This window comes from Odontesthes bonariensis, chromosome 13 (assembly GCF_027942865.1).
Source record: "Odontesthes bonariensis isolate fOdoBon6 chromosome 13, fOdoBon6.hap1, whole genome shotgun sequence".
Taxonomy (NCBI): domain Eukaryota; kingdom Metazoa; phylum Chordata; class Actinopteri; order Atheriniformes; family Atherinopsidae; genus Odontesthes; species Odontesthes bonariensis.
This window is the reverse complement of record NC_134518.1, coordinates 928,433-944,258: the sequence shown is the minus strand read 5'-3', so window position 1 is coordinate 944,258 and position 15,826 is coordinate 928,433. Positions and strand designations below refer to the sequence as shown.

Sequence of the window (15,826 nt, the reverse complement as noted above, 5' to 3'; positions counted from 1 at the left end):
TTGGGCGCAGGATTACTTCGATGATCCAAAAGGTTTTCTATGGGATTCAGGTCTGGAGAACGTGCAGGCCACTCCATTTGAGGTACCCCAGCCTTCAGCAGCCGTTCCCTTATGATGCGACCACGATGAGCTGGAGCACTGTCATCCATGAAGATGAAATTAGGCCTGGGTTGCTCATGCAGGGGCACAATGACTGTATTAATGTTATTCAGGTAGTATAGGCAAGTCCAATTTACAAGGTGTAGGCCAGCTCTGTATTGAGAGACACCTGCCCACACAGTAATACCACCTCCAAAGGCTTGTCTGGTGACAACATTGGCTGATGCATAGCGGCCATCATTTCTGCTCAGTGTGAATCGGCACTGAGGCCCACCGGTTCCTCATCCAGCCCATGCAAGACGATAACATGTGGTCCCACGCACACCACGCGATGTTAGTGGTTTGGAATGGTCTGACGTCTTTCACCTACCTCCTGGAGTTGAGTGGCATTCAACTTCCTGTTCCTCAGGGTGTTGTTCACAATGAAGCGGTCTTCAATGTGGGATGTGGCCAAAGGACGTCCACTTCTGTGCCTTTGTGACTCTTCCAGTCTCTCTGCGTCTGTGTTGGAGCCTGCTGAAGACACTCTAAGCTCAGTGGTAACTTCCGTCTGAGAACATCCCGTTTGAAGCCTCGCAATGGCGAGGTACTGTTGATCGATTGTTTGCTGTCATTGTGGTCTCGTGATGTCAACAAGTGAACAGCATGAAGAGGAGAACTGTTGTCATTGAACCTAAGCATTTATTGGTCAATTCATGGATCAGACACTTGGGATTTTTGTGGTTAATCACCTTGTTGGTGAAAAGCATGTTAAGCAATAAGAACGGAAACATTGGACATGTGCATTCTAAAATTTAAATCAAATGAACTACGCCTCTAAAGGTTATGGTGCAATTTTAGGTATATTCTGAAATTTCATCCAAAAGCCAAATATCCCCAACTTATAACTTTTTGTGAGGGATTTCTGTTAACCTGTGGTTTTTGGCCTGTATTTAGGAGAGTTTGTTTAAACATTGACAATGAAACAGATGACATGTTTTTAATTCTGCTTTATTCTGCAAATCGACAGTAATGTGTCACAGTATCAGTCCTTTGCTAAATCAATGGAATCCACATAAGTCCTAATACGCAAACCAGTCTACACGCACCAAGGACAGAGCCCATTTCCCATTTTTAAAACACAAACCAACACTAAAGTTAGCTTCCTCCCCCAGTGATCCCAGGTTTGTTTCAAAGATCACCCACCAAGCCAGAGAAGACAGAAATTCAATAGCAGGGGTGAGAAAGTGAAGTAAGAGCATAAAAACAGGACTGTCAAAGCATTTCAAGAGGAATGAAATGCTCTTTCACAACTTTCCTTCAGACATACTTCAACACTTCCCACACTCAAACTCAAAGTCAGTATCAGCTGCTCATACCTGCTGCAAGCCTTTTCATCCCACATCCACACAGATCACACACCTGGACCAAAACAAGAAAAACTAGAAAGAACAGAAAACTAAAGGGCTACAGAACATGGTGCTGCTTATTCACTGCACCATTGAATGCACTGACAATTCTTTCTCAGGAACATGATAGTGAGCTACTGTTAAATGTAGATTTGAAAATAAAAAGTTCACTGAACATTACATGCAAATACATTTTCCTAACAAGGTTTAGAAGAGACAGAATGTGAGAGGGACTCAGGCTTGACCTAATCTAAATATGAGGTGTCCAAAATCATATCAGCGATAATATGTAATATAATATATCAAGCGCTAACATTTTGAGGTAAGGAGGAACACTGCAGTGTCCACAGAGGAAAACTTGGCTCTGTTGAGCAGCCAACATTTTTTACACTTTCATTTCTGTCCTCACCACAATAAATGATGTCAGAGCTTTTTCTTTTCATTCAAATTGGTGACTTGGCCAGAGGTGGGGAGCGTTTCAAAGGTTTAAATCAATGAGAGCAGCTGTTTCCATTTCGAATTTCAGTGTTAAATAAGAATTTACAGAGAAATGTTTAGTTTCAGGTGATGAAGTAGTTCCAGCTTTGTGTGACCTAAAGTCACTGAGATAGTGTGAAACCTAACAGAGAGCAGCACAGCAGGCCTGGAGTGTTCAAAGACTGGGAACTGAAGGAAACTGAGGTAGCATGGGAGCTGCATGGGCTCTTGGGCCAGCATACCTAAAGGGTTTCTTCAGAGGAAATTTAAAAAAAGGCTGAAGTACACAAACTACTGGAGTGATTCATTCATACACCAGCAGAAGCACCTGAGGGTGGGTACTGTAACAGACTGCTGGTGACTTAGAGACAAGACTGAGGCGGCTGGGCAGGGTCAGAGGAGTGTCAGCAGACAGGGTCAGAGGAGTGTCAGAGGACAGGGTCAGAGGAGTGTCAGAGGACAGGGTCAGAGGTCAGAGGAGTGTCAGCAGACAGGGTCAGAGGTCAGAGGAGTGTCAGCAGACAGGGTCAGAGGAGTGTCAGAGGACAGGGTCAGAGGTCAGAGGAGTGTCAGAGGACAGGGTCAGAGGAGTGTCAGCAGACAGGGTCAGAGGAGTGTCAGCAGACAGGGTCAGAGGAGTGTCAGAGGACAGGGTCAGAGGTCAGAGGAGTGTCAGAGGACAGGGTCAGAGGAGTGTCAGAGGACAGGGTCAGAGGTCAGAGGAGTGTCAGCAGACAGGGTCAGAGGTCAGAGGAGTGTCAGCAGACAGGGTCAGAGGAGTGTCAGCAGACAGGGTCAGAGGTCAGAGGAGTGTCAGCAGACAGGGTCAGAGGAGTGTCAGCAGACAGGGTCAGAGGAGTGTCAGAGGACAGGGTCAGAGGTCAGAGGAGTGTCAGCAGACAGGGTCAGAGGTCAGAGGAGTGTCAGCAGACAGGGTCAGAGGTCAGAGGAGTGTCAGCAGACAGGGTCAGAGGAGTGTCAGAGGACAGGGTCAGAGGTCAGAGGAGTGTCAGAGGACAGGGTCAGAGGTCAGAGGAGTGTCAGAGGACAGGGTCAGAGGAGTGTCAGAGGACAGGGTCAGAGGTCAGAGGAGTGTCAGAGGACAGGGTCAGAGGAGTGTCAGAGGACAGGGTCAGAGGTCAGAGGAGTGTCAGAGGACAGGGTCAGAGGAGTGTCAGAGGACAGGGTCAGAGGTCAGAGGAGTGTCAGAGGACAGGGTCAGAGGTCAGAGGAGTGTCAGAGGACAGGGTCAGAGGAGCGTCAGAGGACAGGGTCAGAGGTCAGAGGACAGTAACAGAGGACAGGGGACAGAGTATTGCACTGCAGGGAGTTTGGGTGTAACAGTGAGGACAGAGGGTTGAGTGAATGGCTCAGTTTTGTTAACAGCTGTAAACAGACTGCAGGTTCAGAGGTTAGAACAAATGTTCCTGAAAATACTGGAAGGTATACCAGAGAAAGATACTCATCTGTTACTGACTGGACCTTCAACTGTGTAGTCAGTTTGAAAAGTCCAAGTATTGGGCTGTATGGGCCCCTGCTAATGCCATGGAATGATGGCTCAATCAAGCAGGTATTGATCTGAACACGGTTTCAGGTCTTTAGACGGTAACCACCAATGTTTCCCTGTGTAATAAAGGCTCAAATTAGATGGGGAAATGTTGGAGAAAGGCACATCCTATTCTTCAGGAAGATGGAAAGTCATCATTCAGGAGACGTTCACTGGAAAGAAAAGATCAATGTCATTAGTCTTGACACCATGTCTGATTGAATACATTCATGTTTTCCACATCCACAGCTTCTAGCTGGACCTAAAGTCCAGGGATGTGGATATCAGGAGTTTCAGCCTAATCTACCGTGGTCCATGTAAGAAAAGCGCAGTACCTTTGTTGAAACTACTGCATTTGCATCCTAAGAAGACGGCGCTTACCCTGAGTAGCAAAGTTTAAAGAGCCACGTTAGAGTGATGTGCCTGCTGCCCACACTACAGCCAGAACAAAAAGCAGGAATGTTCATTCTGCTGAAGCCTATTCTCACAGCCGTGGGGAAGAAATCTGAACTGGTACCTGAGAGGCAGCGGCAGCGGCAGCGTCCTCTTCTGGAGCCGGGATGATTCTACCAGTCATGGGTCCCACTCCCAGCACCTTTGGCCTCTTGTCTCCTTTAGGCGTTCCTTCAAGAACAACAACAATGTACTCCCTGCTGGGGTCTTCTGCCTGGCTCTCCACAAAGGAGGCCCCTGCTTCTCCCAAGGGGCCGACTACTTCTGCAGCGGGGGCCGGTACAGCTTCTGGTTCATCATGCTCTGCCAAGGCTTCTTCAACCATTTCAGCAGGGGTTCCTTCCACCACTGCAGGGGCTGCCGCGACCTCCAGAGCAGCAGGGGCCTCCACAGCGGCAGGGGCCTCCTCAGCGGCAGGGGCCTCCTCAGCGGCAGGGGCCTCCACAGCGGCAGGGGCCTCCTCAGCGGCAGGGGCCTCCTCAGCGGCAGGGGCCTCCTCAGCGGCAGGGGCCTCCACAGCGGCAGGGGCCTCCACAGCGGCAGGGGCCTCCACAGCGGCAGGGGCCTCCACAACGGCAGGGGCCTCCTCAGCGGCAGGGGCCTCCACAACGGCAGGGGCCTCCACAGCAGGAGGGGCCTCCACAGCAGCAGGGGCCTCCTCAGCAGCAGGGGCCTCCACAGCAGCAGGGGCCTCCTCAGCAGCAGGGGCCTCCTCAGCAGCCTCCACAGCAGCTGGGGCCTCCACAGCAGCAGGGGCCTCCTCAGCAGCCTCCACAGCAGCTGGGGCCTCCACAGCAGCAGGGGCCTCCACAGCAGCAGGGGCCTCCACAGCAGCAGGGGCCTCCTCAGCGGCAGGGGCCTCCACAGCAGCAGGGGCCTCCTCAGCGGCAGGGGCCTCCACAGCAGCAGGGGCCTCCACAGCAGCAGGGGCCTCCTCAGCGGCAGGGGCCTCCACAGCAGCAGGGGCCTCCTCAGTGGCCTCCACAGCAGGAGGGGGGGTTACCTCTGCTGGCACGGGGGCATCTTCTGTGTGTGGAACTTCCACCGGTTTTACGGTTTCCTCAGTAACTGCTGCAGGAGTTTCTTCAACATCTTCTACAGCGGGGGTCTCAATGTCTTCACCTGGCTTCGCCTCTCCGGGGGCTGAAGGGTCTTCAGCAGTGGGTGCCAACTGGTCCTTTTCTTCAGCCATCTTCAGGACCTCTGACGTAGAGGCGGCTGCCAGCAGCACTGCAACACAAAACCCAGCCGCCCACACGTCACTACTGCTCAGGTAGCATCGCCACACATTCAGCTCAAAGCTAGAGGTGCTGCGGTCAATTATTGGCCATTTGCACACTATTTGTCATGACTAAAGAAAACCAGTGTGACTAAGTAAAAGAAGTACAACCAGAACAGAAGCATTACAAGAAAGCTGTGTTAGAAAAAAGGAACACCTGAACAGTGGAGAAAACCAACGGTGTACTATCTGCTTCCCAAAGATGCATCCCATAACAGGAATAAAGAGCACATCTGTCTGCATACATTAGGAGAAATCCCTCACAGATCACCTAAGCTTAGGTGGCTCCAACAAGAAACTGGTCTGGCATCATTCCACTGCTCTGTGCTAAATCTACTCACCAGCGCCCTCCGGTGGATAAAACATGCAACTAATACATAGAACATGCAATAAACTGAGATTTTGTTTAGGTTACATGCGGTGTGTAACGTGTATCTGCTATGCATGAAAAGATTGGTTCAAATCCAGCACTGCAGGTGCACGAGTGGTGATACAGAAGTGACAAATACATTCATGTGAAATGTCAAGAAAGAAAGAAAGAAAGAAAGAAAGAAAGAAAGGAAGGAGTCATTTGTACTCGTGACCTTCCCCTCCATGAGGACGGGGAAAGTCGGAGTATCGGGGCGTGAAAACATCTGCAATTGCGGATACTTTATACGTTTATATTAAGAATAAAAAAATCTCTGTGTAGAAAAAGAAGGCAGAAAATAAAAGGAGCGTACATTTTTTTAAGCTTGAAATGCAAAGTTTGCAAATTGAGGACAAACTAAGGAAAAAGACCAATTGAGACAAATCAAAGACGGCAGTAAATCTCTCCGGTTTGACAAAAGCTTTATTGTTCGGCTCCATAAGTTGATGTGAATTGTTCACAGTGCTCATTATCCAGTTATAAGCCAAATAAAAATATGATCACATATGGTTTGAATGTTTTGAACTGAGGAAGGTTTGGTTTGGTTTGGGTTACAGTCTCTCTGACCTAATGGTTTCTGACAATTTCACAAAACAGAAAAGAACAGCAGTTACAGAGTTTGTACAGAGTCTCAGAGCCATTTAGTCTGCGGTTGGATACACACAACTGTATCACATCTGCATTGACAGCCAACTATTTACTCTGATACTAGGCAAAGCAGTACAACATTACAGGTTTATGACAAAGAAATACAGCGTTTTGTAGCATTAGGGGCTTCAAAACAAAGCGGTAACAATATGATCACAGCATCTGTTCCTGGTTGTTATTAAGTTGAACTTAATGGAAGGCTGGGGGTAAGCCGGAAGGCTTCTGTTATCTCAAGTGTCCTTATGTCCATGATCTGGTTAATCTGCATTAATGAGGTTTGAGCTCACAGAGTGATCACATTTATTTCACCTATAACTGCAAATGAGCGTCACAAGAAGACCTCACTGCCACTTTGGAAATGTCTCACAGTGGTGTGCAGCTGTAGATCAGAGGATCAGAGGTCTGTGATGCCCTGAGGCCATCAGACACGGCAGAATGAGGAGTGATCTACGCTGCACCACAGAAATCTATACCCAACTCTTTAGTGAGGAAAGTTAGTTAGCGCACAGTGCTGTCCTTTAATACCTACTCCAATAAATACAAGAGAAAATATACACTTCTGGGACAACAGGAGAGAATGTTCAGTAAGAGGTGAGCCCCGACAGGTGAGGGCAGCAGCTAGCCTGTGGTGCTAATGGTTCCCAGCGCTGTGAGGAGGAGAGGCCTGCTGCTGGGGGCCCATTAAACAGAAAGAGAGAAGCAGGTGTGTGTGTGTGTGTGTGGGGGGGGGGGGGGGTTCCCTGCACTGTGAGCGTGGAACCTCAGGCCTCTCCCTCAGGGGAAGAACTCGTACCATTGCTTTCGGGCTCCTCGGCTACAACCACAGCGGGCTCTGCAACAGCCTGGGCAGCTTCTTCAACAGCTTCGGCCACATGGGCCACTTCTTCTGCAACCGCCTCCACTTCCTGTGCCGCCTCAGCGACCACCTCAGCAGCCTCAGCGACCACCTCAGCAGCCTCAGCGACCACCTCAGCAGCCTCCTCCACTATAGTCTCTGCCTCGCCACTGGCAGCCTCCTCTCCCCCAACCTCAGCGGCCTCCTCAGCGGCCTCCTCAGCGGCCTCCTCAGCGGCCTCCTCAGCGGCCTCCTCATCCCCAGCTGGAACACAAAAAAAAAATGGATGGAGGTCAGGTTCAGAATCCAGAAAAAGCCCTGTGGAGACGCATGCAGTTTGGGAAGGCTGCACGACATCTTGTGATAAATATGGAAAACGCTGCAGATTATTCAGTTATCAGTGGCTGGCTCTCCATCCAAAGGTTTGCCGATTGGTCAGACTATGTATGTACACTCAAACAGGGATAGAACTTTATTGATCCCTCGGGAGCTTCCCTCTGGGTAATTAATTGGATTTATTAAATGGAATTTAAGTGTCCATTCCAACAAAGACATGATAAACTGTACTTTTATCATACAGCCTCAGATTTAACTTAACCAAAGTATCAACAAGTGAAGTAAGACTACATTTCCAGAGGAGTAGCTGGACAGCTGGATGGAAAAAGCTACTAACAGCTGGCGTTCTCCAGCTCAGCAGACTGTTCCTGTTCTACATTTGAATCATCTGGAAAAGAAAAGGCAGTGCATGCATAACACAAACTCATGCAAACTCAGAGACAGAGGGGAGGAGAGGGGAGGGGAGGGGGGAGGGGAGGGGAGGGGGGAGGGGAGGGGGGAGTGCGGGTTCAGGTGCAGGGTAGAAGGGGTGAAGTTGAATTTGGTTCTTACCATCCAAATAACAAGATATGAGATATCTGGAAGTGGACTCTGACAGTGAGAGACACTGAGACAGCCCAGGTGGGTTGTGCTTCTTTAATCTTTAACTCAGGGGTCCCTCCACATTATACATTATTAGTACACCAAACTGTGGGAGACATGCCCAAGGGCTTCAGCCTGGATGGACTACTGTGAGCGACAACAGCTGGGAGACAGTTTGCTTGTTTTCTGTGGGTGGGGTCCCAGAGAAGCCAGGCTTCAGAGGGGTTTGCTTTAACGTTTTCTGTGGGTGGGGTCCCAGAGAAGCCAGGCTTCAGAGGGGTTTGCTTTAACGTTTTCTGTGGGTGGGGTCCCAGAGAAGCCAGGCTTCAGAGGGGTTTGCTTTAACGTTTTCTGTGGGTGGGGTCCCAGAGAAGCCCCGCTTCAGAGCTCTGGCTAATGTTGAAGAAGCACCGTCACTCACAGTAGTGATCGCAGGTGCATTAAGTTTGGTCAGTTAAACACAGTAACATTCACACTACAGAGGTGTTACAGGAGTTAGAGTCCAGAAAGGTTAATATGTGGACTGCTGAATCTAGTCCAGCTTTCCTCTTCATGTCAACATCAACATTTAGCAGCACAAGTCCCAAAAAAAGAACAAAAAAACATCCACAGTTCAGTCCAGAGGGGGAGGAGGGGAGGAAGAGGACAGGGATTTTGTTTTCCTGTTCACATCCAAAGCGTCCAGTTCTAGAACGAATATCCTCGCGGCCACAGAGGACCTTAGCTTTAGCATTACACTGAAAAGAGTAAAGACACACAGTTAGAGAGATTGGAGGAGGAAATGCTGCTCTCAAAGAGCCATGTTCAGTTCACACATTATCAGTCTATCAGATGCTGTGGGACACAGGTGGGACACAGGTGGGACACAGGTGGGAGATGCACTGGGGTCAATCACGTCCATTTCTCTGAGGCCAGAGCTTCTGCTGGCTTTTATGGAGAAGATAATGGAACATTTCATCATTTAAAGACAAAGACACAGCACATTTCTTCCAGCTACATGTGAGAGGGGCCCATTGGGCAGCAGGGGGCAGGAGGAGGGGCCGGTGTGCTCACACACCCTCTTAGCCAACAGGTTAAAGTCAGGAGAGGCAGAGTAAAAGCTCCATGGGGATCTGGTTAACACAGACTGCACAGCCTGCAGCTCAAGTGTACAGCTGCATGGAGGGACGTCTGAGCCGGTTAGAGCCACTCAGGTTATCAAGCGTGAGGGTCAGTAGCACTTTAACTGCACCCAGCTGCTGCACCCAGCTGCTGCACCCAGCTGCTGCACCCAGCTGCTGCACACAGCTGCCGCACACAGCTGCCGCACCCAGCTGCCGCACACAGCTGCCGCCGCACACAGCTGCCGCCGCACACAGCTGCCGCCGCACACAGCTGCCGCCGCACACAGCCGCCGCACACAGCTGCCGCACACAGCTGCCGCACCCAGCTGCCGCACACAGCTGCCGCACCTTACTCATTCACCATCTACAGCTTCAGCTAAACTCAAATGACTTCTGTTTTAACCATCCACCAGTGAACAAATACAAACTTGAACACTCCACTGATCTCCACATCCGAATCCCATAAACATCTTCATCATGAGTGGAATCCATCATTTCCCTTTCTGACCCGCTCTGAGTGGACACACAGAGTAGGTGCAGTTGAAACCAGAGCCTGTGGACTTGAACAATTAGTCTCCTCTGAGCCCCGCTGTGTGTTTAACAGCCTGCAGCATCCAGAGTGCTCTGTTCAGTCTGAGCTGAGCTCTGTTCAGTCTGAGCTGAGCTCTGTTCAGTCTGAGCTGAGCTCTGTTCAGTCTGAGCTGAGCTCTGTTCAGTCTGAGCTGAGCTCTGTTCAGTCTGAGCTGAGCTCTGTTCAGTCTGAGCTGAGCTCTGTTCAGTCTGAGCTGAGCTCTGTTCAGTCTGAGCTGAGCTCTGTTCAGTCTGAGCTGATCTCATCAGTGAGCCCATCAGTGAGCCCATCAGTGAGCCCATCAGTGAGCCCATCAGTGAGCCCATCAGTGAGCCCATCAGTGAGCCCATCAGTGAGCTCATCAGTGAGCCCATCAGTGAGCCCATCAGTGAGCCCATCAGTGAGCCCATCAGTGACACGTGTCTCTTTTAACCAGCAGCACTCAGTGGGAGCCCCACCGCCCCACAGACAGCGTCTGCAGGCATGTACACATTCTCTCTCTTCTTGTGTGCTGGGCTGACTTCTTATCACTGATTTGCTCACCGTTTGACTAAAGCTGGATTTATAGTTGACACGTCGCTCACGGCGTGGGACGTCAAAATGACCCGTTTCAGGCCCGGCGCGCGCCATGAAGAGGCAGCGCAGCGTGTTGTCGTGCACCAGTAGACATTTGTAACTTGGTGCGCAGGGAACGACAAACCGGATGGACCAAGTGGAAAACTGGCTCACGGCTGTCATGTAAAATACTTTGTACAATTATCTGTAAATAAATGATGCTGTTAGGAATTTGCTGTTGTTTCATTCACTGGAAGCAGTTTTGAGTATCAGCGCTATATTAAACCCATCTATTATTATTATTATTATTCTTAATATTATTATTGCATCCTGAAAGGTAACGATAATTCCCAAGTGTGCCCCAAGTGAGTACTATATCAGACTAGAATGGTGAGAACACACCTGTTGAAATTTCAACTCCTGCGGGCTCATCAGCATTATGTAAGTAATCTTTCTCTTTCGTGGCATTTTCACCAGTAAGGTTCTCAGCAGCAGCATCACTGATGGCAGTGCTGCAGGGGCATCGTTTTCTTCTCCACTTTCCTCCTTGTAGAGTAGTTAGCGGTAACCTTTACGTAGCAGCGACACCTCTGTGACGGAGAAGATTGCAACTACTGGCGCATCGACTCGCGCCTATAAATGGCCGACACGACACCGTGACATCAACACCGCTCGCGCGAGCCACCGCAGCAACCGTGCTAGAACCTTTAGGCTGTCAAAGCAAGCCATCAAACAGTCAAACAGTGAGTTAAACAGCTTCAGGTGTTTGGAGCCATGTCTCAGCTCAAAAAGGCCAGTTAACAGGCCAGTTATTGGCAGTTTACTCTTAAAAGCAGAGCTGGGGAATTCCTCAGAGATGCCCTTAATAGTTAGTTTTTACAACAGGACAGTTAAAGCTCCATCACACCCATGCTAACAGTTCCTTTGTCACATTTCAGTGAGCATTCAGTTCTCAGGCAGTGATCATGAGTGAAGGCCACATGTGTGTGATGACGCAACTCACCCTCTTCTTCTTCTTCACTGCCTGCAAGCAGACAGAAACAAAGTGTTAGCATCACACAGAGGCAGAGCAGCTAAACACTGAACAGATTCAATGAGTCGGTCAGAAAGCTGATCTTTCACATCCAGTCAACATGGAGGCCACAGATGGAACACGGAGGCTTCATTCAGATGTCCGTCAGTGCTGCTCAGGTCAGCATTTTTAATACCTGAATCCAAAGCTACTCCGGTCTGTACCCTGTTGCTGGATATGATCAGAACCAGCTCGACACACACATTTGACCTAAACCCATCAGGCCCTCTCTGAACTCTTTCCCATAACATTGGTCCGAGCTTAAACAGTGTTTAGCCACTGAATGTAAGCAGTTAAACTGCAAACTGGGCTGGAAAGTGTTGGTGTGCCACACAAGTGGGTCATGTTGGTCACAAGTGGGCCGTGTGCTTGGTGTTGCTTCAGCCAGTCATGTGAGCGGAGCCAGAAGCTCTACAGTCTCTGAGCAGCACGGTCAAGGATGAAGAGGCCAGCCATTCAAGTCGGGTGGTCCTTCCTTCATTATCACCACCACAATGGAACAGGACACAGAATCAGGTAGGGACTGAAGGGCGTGTGTTAGAATTGTAGCTACAATTAAAAACTACATCTCCTCTACCACTGGGCAGAGGGGCTTTTAATCTTTCTTTGTATTTCTGAGTCACGTCAACCTGATGGTTCTGCTTGTTGTGTTTCTGTGTTCACATGAGGTGAGGCGTGGACCAGAGGAGCACAATATAACTGATATATGGATCATTTGGTGTAAGATGGTCATAAAACTCATTCTTCCCAACACAACAGGCGTAAAAATGGAAGAAAGAGACTTACTTTTAGGTGGCCAGGGTTTAGGTGTCCACTCCGACTTGGGTCTGGCTTTAATTTCTGTAATGCGTTCATTGAACCTAGCATGATCTGTGGTCACAGTGATATATGCCTGCAGAGGGAGAGAAAACATTAGAATTCACAGCATGTCACTGACTCGGCTCATCTGCTGGACCTGGGTGTTGAACCCTGTTAATGTTGGCATGGCCTGCTGTCAAATGTTTTCAACATGACATAACTTACATATGACACAGAACCAACAAGGGCTCCACCACACAGCAGGGCGTACACTATGTTCTCCCCAGACCCGCCAGGTACTGATGACATCATCCGCCGTGGCACAACTGGAACTGATAACAGGTGATGTGTTAGATCGCTCTCAAACCATACATCAATCATTGTAATTTCATCATCAATCAGAATTTTGTCACAGATTATGACTTCAACCTGACGGTGTATAAGAGGAGGTTCTGGGACGACTAAATGGAACCATCAGCTAGGACCGTCATGGCCGCCATCGCCGACTCTGGACAGCTTTCTGTGAAAGGCAGCACCAGGAGGAGCTCTACAGGCTGATGAAACCTTTACCTCGCTTGGACTTACTGCCAGGAGAAGCACGCCACACCCAGAGAAAGAAAAAGGTTGTTCTTCTTTGGCTGCTATGTGAAATAGCTGAAACATGCGGCCAAAGGAACATCTGAAACTGGTCCCAGGGCTCCATATTTCACTCATTGATGGAACTTTTAATAACACCGGAAGAGATGATGGTAATTATTCTGATCAGCTGATAACATCAGATTTAACGAACACCAAAGAGCCACAGAACAGAAAAACACACAGTATCATGTGACACTGCCTTTAAATACATTAATAATCATCACCAACTGAATACCTAAAGACGTCGTGAAAATCTTTCAACTTTAGAGAAATGAAGGTCTGAACTTCTTGAGTAACACATATTACACATACGCAGAAGAGCTAAAGATCCCGAGCCCAAGCACATTTCAACCGTCTTCATAGCCTCCGTGAGGCCTCCGTGAGGCCTCCGTGAGTAAAATTTGTGCCAAGCTGTTCCAGCAGAAGCCGAGGCCACTGGGTCCCGCTCATGTCCAGGGTTGAGGGTATTAAACTCCTCATGCTCTTAGCAGCTAATCCTGCGTGCTGGCCTGTGAGCAAACTCCTTCCCACCCCGTTATTTATACCTGCTAATCGGCTCTCAGGTTTAAAAAGGTACAAGTCGGGGGGATAAGGGGGTAAACACAGGTCAGAAGGTCACAGGATTAGCCCATGATACCCTCCTGTAATTTAACTGGGCCCACTGAGAGGTGACAGCCCCCCCACCTGACTCCCTGGGGGTCAGCTTTGTGTTCCTCCACAGCTCCATGCAGCAGTTAGGTAACCGGCTTCTGGACCTTTTACCTGAAATCAGCAGGAACACCTCTGGGATCTAACAGGCTGAGTCCAGCCCACCTGCCCGGGCGCGCACGCTCTCAACTGCAAACCTCTGCCGCTCGCGTGTCCGCTTTCCACACACCGTCACACACGCAAACCACGTGACTGACAGTGGCAACCATGTTTCCACGCTCCCATCAGATAAATGAAGGTCAAGCAGACTCGCACGGGCTGCGCGTTCACGGCAGACATTAAAATGAACAGAATTCTCACGCGGGAGCAGGTATTGTGTGTCTGGGCTCAGATGAGACTCATTCAGAGAGAAAACACACCGCCATGCCGGAGGAAAGCAGGAGGAGAGCTGGCACACTGACCTGCAGTGGCGCTGTGTGGCCACACCAGGAGGGAAGCTCCTGCTCGCTGACAAGGACACATTCCGACCCGAGGAGACCCCCAAATGTGCCCACAGCACCCAGCTAACATCACGGTCAACCCTAACCCTGAACTTTAAAGTGAAAAGCGGCTGACCTTTACCTCCCACGCGCAGCCATGACAGAGAGGACACCGTGTACTCTGACGGTGGCCCCGCAGCAGCAGGGGCTCGTGCTGACAGAACACAAGTTAGGGCAGGTGTTCCGTAAACTCACCGTCTCGGGGCGACCTGAAGGCTGTCCTTCGGGCCAAAGGCCCACACCTCTGCCAGGCGGCTCTGCAGGAAAACATGCTGCTCTCCGGGGGGCTACAGTGGGAGTGCGGCAGAGTCTGTGTGCTCCTGAACGTGAGAGGAGGCGGAGAACAAACCTGCCCACTGCCGCGGCACTGCAGTGTATGAGAGGCGAATCATTCCGCCACCAACAGGAGGGTGTATGAGGAGCGAATGATGCCACACATACCGAACACAAAGGGTATGAGGGGTGCTTAGAACCATGGGCATCATTATTCAACACCATGAAAACTACATGTTTAGCAATTCTGAAATGACTAAATATAGCTAAATACATCCTGAACAATTAAGGTTTTCAAAGGAAAATGTTTTACTGAATGGAACTTTGATTTCATAATTCCACAATTAACATTTTCTGTCTTCAATTTTCAAATTAAATGTTTATATTTATTTGTCTTATTTTGCTTTATTACATTTATTTACCATTTTGTTTGTTCTCTTCTTCCCAACACTTACAGTACAATGGCAGCATGCTTATCTAACTGAGTTTTTCAATTGAATTCAGTTTTATTTATATAGCGCCAAATCACAACAAATGTCATCTCAAGACACTTCAATGATACCGTCAAATTCATTGTTATCACAATTCAATAGAATTCATTTAATCAAATACATACAGATCCAATTAAAAACAATTTCCTAGCTAAGGAAACCAACAGATTGCACAGAAACTTGTCTTCAGTCCAATCTCCCGTCCTGAGTGTGCCTGAGGAGAGGAATGACTCCCTTTCTTTTTTTTTTTAACCCCTTGTCCTGTCCAGCATTATGGCAGCAGAATTGTAATCTGAATACCGTTTATGCTAAACACATTTGCTATGCCAAGGGAAGCTTTCTGAATTTATGGGTGCATACAACTCTGGGAATGTTAAAGGACTTATAAGCAAGTTATACCACGGAATCACCTCATTGAATAAGGACAATACAGACTATGTGAAAAAGAGTTGAACGTAGTAATAACAGAGGACATGTGGCTGAAAGCCTGGGAAACGGTCATCCTCCACCAACTCCTGGACTTGGAGAGACTTCTGTTGGAAAAGCTTAATTTGTTTCTTTATAACTCCCAAGCAGAAGTCCAAACAGACCGGCACACAACCTGCCTGCTGGAGAGACTGTGGAGAGGTCTTCGCTGATCAGGCCCATGTTTTTTGCTCTTGCCCCCCCATCCAGATTTTCTGGAGGGAAGTTGCAAATATCATTTCAAAGGTTCTATGTTTCAATATTAATGTATCATTCATAACTCTCTATCTTGGAAATATTCCAGATGGATTGAGTGAAGCTGATAATTATCTTCTTAGGGTCTTGCTGGCAGCAAGTAAAAAGGCCGTCACACAATGGCTCCAGAAAAATGCCCCCACCAAAGATACTTTTTGGACTAGACTGTTTTAACGTGTTGTGTATGATATTCTGTCTTTCGAAAATACTGACCACCCCCGGACCCTGAATGTGTAATTGTTCAATGTTTTGTACAATAAATAAAGAGTTTATAAAAAGAAGTGCACTATGCTCTGTCCCTTCTTGTAGACGGTGTCAGTGTTTTATTTCCTGTCTACAATGTTGTTAGGGGTGTCTCAGTGTGT

At 48.7% G+C, this 15,826-nt stretch overlaps 1 protein-coding gene across 3 annotated transcripts; it reads right to left on the bottom strand.

Moving 5' to 3' along the window:
* Positions 1-1,073: 1,073 nt before the first annotated feature.
* mgarpa (mitochondria localized glutamic acid rich protein a) lies at positions 1,074-14,358 on the bottom strand. Of its 3 annotated transcripts, XM_075480786.1 has the most exons (9): positions 14,173-14,358; positions 12,377-12,483; positions 12,140-12,245; positions 11,285-11,305; positions 7,093-7,398; positions 4,751-5,193; positions 4,028-4,720; positions 3,846-3,892; positions 1,074-3,683 (listed from the first exon to the last, which is right to left on the bottom strand). In XM_075480786.1, the coding sequence occupies exons 1-8, from the start codon at positions 14,246-14,248 to the stop codon at positions 3,857-3,859; spliced, it is 1,788 nt and encodes a 595-aa protein (XP_075336901.1). In that variant the 5' UTR covers positions 14,249-14,358; the 3' UTR covers positions 1,074-3,683; positions 3,846-3,856. The 3 variants fall into 3 exon arrangements, with proteins under 3 accessions (XP_075336901.1, XP_075336903.1, XP_075336902.1); XM_075480788.1 differs by having other exon boundaries at positions 4,028-5,193; positions 14,173-14,357; XM_075480787.1 differs by lacking the exon at positions 3,846-3,892 and having other exon boundaries at positions 4,028-5,193.
* Positions 14,359-15,826: the final 1,468 nt, after the last annotated feature.

Coding starts and splice junctions, on each gene's coding strand:
- mgarpa (XM_075480788.1), bottom strand. CDS start 14,248: ATGTTTTCCTGCAGAGCCGCCTGGCAGAGGTGTGGGCCTTTGGCCCGA. Junction 12,484..14,172: donor CTTCAGGTCGCCCCGAGACG/GTGAGTTTACGG, acceptor ACCTGTTATCAG/TTCCAGTTGTGCCACGGCGG. Junction 11,306..12,139: donor TAAACCCTGGCCACCTAAAA/GTAAGTCTCTTT, acceptor GTCTGCTTGCAG/GCAGTGAAGAAGAAGAAGAG.